The 6,984-nt window shown below is 37.5% G+C and overlaps 1 protein-coding gene across 1 annotated transcript; it reads right to left on the bottom strand.

Moving 5' to 3' along the window:
- Positions 1-1,588: 1,588 nt before the first annotated feature.
- DSEL (dermatan sulfate epimerase like) lies at positions 1,589-5,675 on the bottom strand. Its single transcript, XM_082259138.1, has one exon. The coding sequence runs from the start codon at positions 5,379-5,381 to the stop codon at positions 1,755-1,757; it is 3,627 nt and encodes a 1,208-aa protein (XP_082115264.1). The 5' UTR covers positions 5,382-5,675; the 3' UTR covers positions 1,589-1,754.
- Positions 5,676-6,984: the final 1,309 nt, after the last annotated feature.

Below are 6,984 nucleotides of genomic sequence, written 5' to 3'. Positions count from 1 at the left end.
CCTGTGAGGCGGAGCCACAATCTCTCAAATGTAGGCCGTCCTGGAAGGATGAAAAGGAGAAGACACTTTTAAAATATATAAGCTCTTCAAGGATAAATAAACAGCCAATGCTTCAGTGTCCACTAATAGAGCAATCAACATGACATGACGTTAATGACATGGTTGTCAGATCAGGGAGTCATAGTAACATCAGAAATACTTATCTAAAGACTGTTCTGGGTATTTACATTTCTTTTTTTAAGTAAGATTTTAAGCATAATAGGCTGACAACTAGAATTTGCAGTAATCATAGTATCTATGTATATATCAGAATATCTATCAGGTTTCTTTAATCTGAACTTTCCTTTTTTCATTAAAAAAGATGCTTAGAGCATACTTCTAAATTACTGTAAAGTTGTACATATTGGAAAGCTTCTCCAGATTAGACTTCCTAATGCATGCTAGACCTTGAGGAGCCCCAGTACACACATTTCAACCAGCTCCTGTTTGAGAACCAAGCCCCCTCCCATGCTTTAGTAGTCGGTATGCCCCATCACAGTAATGATCTTTGAATGAAGTGAAAAAGGGAAAATGAAAAGGTGGGACCAGGCTCTCTACAAGGGTTGCTGCTTAAAGCTCCTTTACCAAAAGCCTCTGCAATTTGGCATGCCCATGGAAAGCTGACCTGGCATGCAAATACCTGGAGATATTTAATATTTGAAGGTATGCTGTTTTTTTTTTTTTTGGTTAACAACAGTGCCATTAAATCTACTAATTATGTATCATCCAATCCTTTAAGCAATTCATGTAAAACTGAATTTTTTTAAAAAAGAGAGCTGAATTATGTAGGATAATTGCAGAAATTGCATAATTATTTCATTGAAGACTAGTTTTATTAAAAAAAAAAAAAAAAAAAAACAAGTCTGCATTCTGACGATTGGAAAACAAGAAAAAAAGTTAAGGATTGTACATGTGCCAGCTCTCTCCAAAAGTGGGGGATTCAAATTGGGTACGATTCAAAATGACTGATGATTAAGGGCGATTGGCTACATGATACCACAGCCACTCAGAACAAGCTGTACACAGCCATTCCACAATATTCTTTAACAGCCTGGTCTGTCAAGACAGGTAGCCTTCTTTTCTTTTCTACAGCCAGTAAAAGTTACCAGTCTCCTCCTTGTCCCAAGCCTATGACAGGACATTGAAGATGCAGACTTACTGTATGAGCTTCTTGTTAGCACAACCTGATTTGCCCCTTGTGCTGCTTCCACCTATCCCAATATAGGTTGTTAATTATGTTTTTTTTACATCAACCTGGAGTTCTCTTTTAAGCCCAAGTAGCAGAGAGTATGCAGAGGGTGTGAGGAACACATAACAGACACGCTTTTGATGGCCATATAAAAAGGCCTTTAACTGAAAATGTTCTGCTTTAATGAAACAACCAAACCATAAAGAAGAGGACCAAGCAGAAACATAAATATCTCTTTATACAATTTAAGTTTGTTAAATTCTAACTAGAAGAATATGTCAGTTATATAACATTAAAATTTACAGCTTCTAAAAATGACTGTGCATAAAATAATCTATTAAAAAAATCTAAAATACAATATACAAGAATAAACAATATTTTATTCTGGTTTTAAATTATAAAGCATATTGTACTAGTGCAAATGACTGCTGCCCTGCAGCACATAGAGGCCACAACTCAGAAAATCCTTGTCCATAACGATGATTTTTGGCTTAGCCTGTATTACAGTGGTTTTGAAATAAACCTTTCAACCCTTAAATCTTTCATATCCAAGCTTATCCATTTGTGTCCAACAAATGTCCTCAATCAATTTGATTTCTTCCCTCAGCATGTTACGTTTCCAAATATTTATACTAGAAGGTGAAATATCTCCTTCGTGGGGTAGGTAGAATAAGTTGGTGGAACTGGCAAAAATTATTTGGTTTAAACTTGCAGGTGAAAGAGGAATGCCAAAAAAGGAGAATATTCTTTCAGTAGTCTGTTGTGGTAAAGTTACAATATCTTCAAATTTGATCAAAAGATAATTTGTCGAGGGTAAGCCACTGTTTATCCTTACTGCTGCCGCTGTATTTGCTAGCCACAGATGAGAAAGTTTTGCAATGTCATGTGACTTAGAGTTAGATAATTCTTCTTTTAATGATTCATACTCATATGCATAGCCAGAATTTGAGCTACATTTCTGCTTTTCTTTCTCTTGGAACATTGATGATAAACGTTGTGGAACATTTTTTAATAAATAAAGACTGGGATTACTTTTATAAAACATGGAATAAACCCACGCTCGTGGATCGCGAACAACATATAATGCCCTTAGCTGAGGCCCAACCACCTTATGAATAAATGGAAGCTTTAAAGTCCAACTTCCACTACTTAGACTAAGCACAGGCTGAGCCTTCGGAAATAATGATAGATGATTGCGTAATTGTCTAACATAGTCCGCATCTCTATCATAAATTCCTTTTAGTCTAGTTTTTTGCTCAAAAAAAGTGTCTTTCCTTTTAGATCTTCTTCTTTTATCTTTGCTAGTTGAGGGGTGATGAAAAAGTTTGAGTTTATTGACGTCCTGTAAATCAATGTTCTGTAAATGGAGCTGTGTGTTTTGAAGTAAAGACTGAAGCCAACCTTGAATTAGTTGAAAATGTCCATTCTGTACATCAGAGGCAGTCCATTCACACGCATCAAGAAAGGAATCAATTTTGTGCTGTGCTTCAGGAATGTCAATGTAAGCTGTAGGGACCTTGATGTACACAAAATCTGAACTGTTAAAAAAAAGTACTTTTAAAATTTCCGCTCCTGAACCTGGCAGGGATGTAATCAATACAGTAGGCAAACTAGAAGAATATGTTTCAGATATCTTAATGTTGTCTGTATCTGCAGCCTCACTGTTCCACTTCGGACAAATAGGCTGAGTACATGTTGTCCACACATCTACTAATTCAAAAAACCACAGTGTTATAATTAGAACCAATATCCAACGCATTAGTTTACCAAATGGAATATAGAATCTCCAATGAAATGCCAAAATTCCCAATCCTACACATAACATTAAACCCATGATCAGATTGATCTTAAGTCCAAAGTGGAACACATTCACATTAATGAGTTTATTTTTCTTCACGTGTTCAGTTCCCAGGCCAAACTGTACTATTTTATTTTGGTCTTCTAATTTTGCATACCCCCCAAAGCCAAGAAAATTAAATCTGACCTGGAGATCATTGTAATCTGTTACCATGGACACCACATTTTCTGAATTGTTTATTTTTACAGAGAGTTTAACTCCATATTTGCTACTGTCTAAGAATCTTAGATTTGAAACATTGACATATGGTCCATGAAATAAATATGCAATCCTTGAGATTTTTTGGTTTATTGGAAAAGTTACATTAACAAACTGAGTCCAGCGTTTTTTGAACTCCGCGGTCTGTTCAGCTTCTTGTATTTTAGCAACAGGGCTATTACCATTTTGATCTATCCAAAACATTTTGTAATGTGCATCCCAAATGTCCATCATAGCACCATTTAATTTGTTCAAAAATTTATAGGGAACATATTTGAAATCTATGTCTAAATTATGGAAAAAGGCACTAACTAAAGAGATTGGAGAGTCTTCATGCTTTTCAATATGGTCAAGCACAAGCAAAGTCTGATGGTTTAAAAGTAACAGACAACGATAAACACTTTTTAATTTCATGGAAGACGAGTAGGAAGTCACTGCTTCACCGCTTACAAAAACAGACTCCCCTTGCTGACTTGCTGTTATAATCTCACCAGATGCATCTCCAGATGAATCTGTTGTCCATTTCAGCCATTGTGAACATTCACCAAGTTGTCCTTCCCATGGGTTATTGCACTGACTTGTAGGAGATGGAGCAAAAACTAAAATATTATTCAAATGACTAAATTTTGGACCATAAAGGGCCTCTGAAACAAATACTTGTCCATTGGGAGCAAATGTGAAAGAATTCTGATCGGGATGTTCATGACCAGGATTGAAACTTCTCCAGCCATCTACCCAAGAGTATGGTTGAAAATGGACAACGTCATAGACAGCTCGACCACCAAGCTTTCCAGACTTGAATGAAAAAAAAGTGTTAGTCTGGGAATGAGGCAAGCCAGCCCCATATGTTACAACACCCCAGTTGGAAAACAAATGCATTTTTGGTGTACCATGATCTGCTGGTGGACGTGAAGGTAGTTCAGGATTATACCACAAGTATTCTGTATGAAGTGTGCTCCATCTCTGAGCAACAGATGGTACCATTGGTCCATCTTTAGGTCTGTGCTTTCTAATTTGACCTGCTAACCAATTTCCAGCCCCATTTTTTAGGATAAACGTATCCAGGAATATTAACTGGCTTTCTGGGCCATAGAACCAGTTGTAATTAGAATCTGCTATCCCAACAGTTCTCTGGTAACCAGGCAACAAAGTAGAATAATAAAACCAAAAGTGCATTTTCAGCCAATTGTTCTCTAAATGATTAATGCCAAAATGTCTTTGTGCTAAGAAAACATACTGTGTAATTGATTTTGCTGTGTAGCTTCCATACGCAACTCCTTCATCAAGAGAACCATCTACCACATGATTTAGCAAAAACATGGTCTTTTCCATCACATCAATAGCAATTTCCTTCCAGATGCTTGCCCGGCTTGATTTATAGTCTTCAACAACAAGTGCACCAATGAGCAATGCAATCATGTTAGTGGTTTGGTGGTTGTGTAGGAATTGTTTACCCCATGAACGGACTTTGGAATATTCATACATTTCACTACTCACGGTTTCAATTTTTTTCAAATATTTTTTTCTTCTGTCTCGGTCAAGTGATTGATACAAAAAGTCAAATGCGGTGGCAAAACCAGATAAAGAGTGTGCAACTGGGACTTCATCCCCAGGGGAATTTTGAACAAGCCAATCTTTGTACTCTGCCATTCTGTCCATATATTCTAGAACAAAAGTAAATGAAGCTTTATCATCTGGAGAAAGAAGGCAGTAAAGTGCCAAGGGTGGCAGATTATTCCCATAAATCTCATTCCACTTGGCTGCAAAATCAGAATGCTTCTGAGGAGGCAGGTACACAGATGGATTAGCCAACATCTTGCTAACAGCATTTTTGATTGCCCTAAATAAATGTAAATGAGTGGTATGGGACTTTTGTTTTAATCCTTGAACATCTGCGCTATCAAAATACAGCCGTGGATGAGAAGGGTTGTTTGTCTGCTTGATGGTAGCAGTGACATGAAACAGTTTCTTATGGTGAGTGACATCAATGTTGGGTGTCATCCAATTATCAGAATAATTGCTACCACATAGATGGAACAATGACAGAAAAACACAAATAACTGTCAAAAGAGAGTGTCCTACAACATTTGGAGCCATGATCCATTAGGATGCAAATCAATAATACATCTGATTCATTTTTTCAACTGCTGTTTAAAAAATCCAGTGTATACGTGACTTTGGAACACATTGCTAAATTGGTTAAAAGTTGATAAAGCCAGTCTGCATTTCTAATTGGTTCTTTTTTATAAGATGCATCAACAGGGTCTTCATTACTGGTATTCATGTTTTCTTATTCATCTAATTACGGAGTTGTCATTTGTATTCTATTTCAAGAAACATTTCTTGAATCACTGCCAAAGAAACATTTGCAGTAATTTAGGTTTTATTTCTTATTTGGATGGTTCAAGTTCTCACAGATAGGTTGAAAGAGCAGTATATACCGGTATTTCGTTTTTTTCATTAGACAGATTGAGTGAATACTACTGTCGGATGTACTTTCTTTGTTTATCCTGTGGCACAGTACACAATTTTGTAACTTCTCGCATCTTAGTTATTTTCAGTGGCGTTTACAGTTTTCAGTTGTATAACGGAGGAAATACCTGCAGAGACAAAGACAAATTCTTGTTAGGCAGTGAAGAGATTATTAAAAGTACATGCTCATGAATAATTACAGTCTAAATGATGTGGAGTTTTAGATCTACATATTAAAATTAAGATTTGTCAAGAAAAAAAAAATTAAATTTTATACCAGGTATAAACTTGGTAGATGTGCCATGGATCTAAAGATAAACAGCTAGCTTAAAGTATATGTAAAGCCAAAACTTGTTCAGGCTTAGTTAGATTTGAAAAAGGGGTAAAACTTGAGTTGGGTAATTTTTTTTCTGCCTATGTCCCACTGGGGAGAATTAATGTACTTCTGGTCATGGAGACACAGCACGAAAACAAAAAACTGAATTCCTATCAGTTGTCACAGGAATGTCTGTCCCCACTGAAGGATTTGCCCTTATCCTCTACTGTGGTGACACAATTGTTTGCTTTCTCCTCAAGTCCGGTCACTAGGACACACATCTAAAACTGGAGAGTCCAAATGGTAGCCAGTTTCTAACTTCACCTTCTTCAATTAAGCTTGGATTAAAAAAAAAAATGAAAGCAGATTGGTTTCTATGCACAGCGGCACCAGATTTTGCACTGTAGCATTTTAATAAAACACCACCATAGAGAGAGTGAATGTTAACAAATGGGACACAGACAGCAATTAAAACTTGATCCCTATACTAGGCAACACCGATATATCGGGGGCCGATATGCACTTTCCCCAATATATTGGAATCTGACTTTGGATTTGCCGATATTTCGGGAAAGTGCTTGTACCAGAGTGATGCCTGCAGCTAGAGGCATCACCCCAGGACCAGCGTCAATAGCCGATGGTCGGCTGACTTGTAATGACAACCGATGCGGCTGAGAAGCCGCTCGGCTGTCATTACAAAGAGTGGGAGGGGATATCCCCCCCACCTTCAGTGGCTCGCCCGGGTCTACCGTCCCCCCAGGAGACCCGGGCATCCTACCTCCACCCCCGCCGAAGAGAAGACCCGATGTACTGCGTCTCCATGTAAAAAAAACGGAAGTGATGTCATCCACAAAAGTCCACCTTGGGAAGGTCCAGCCTCAAACAAGGAAACACAGAAAGCAGAGTGCAGAA

This window comes from Pelophylax lessonae, assembly GCF_965119305.1.
Source record: "Pelophylax lessonae genome assembly, chromosome: 5".
In the NCBI taxonomy this organism is placed as follows: domain Eukaryota; kingdom Metazoa; phylum Chordata; class Amphibia; order Anura; family Ranidae; genus Pelophylax; species Pelophylax lessonae.
This window is presented reverse-complemented; position numbering and strand designations above follow the sequence as displayed.

Coding starts and splice junctions, on each gene's coding strand:
- DSEL (XM_082259138.1), bottom strand. CDS start 5,381: ATGGCTCCAAATGTTGTAGGACACTCTCTTTTGACAGTTATTTGTGTT.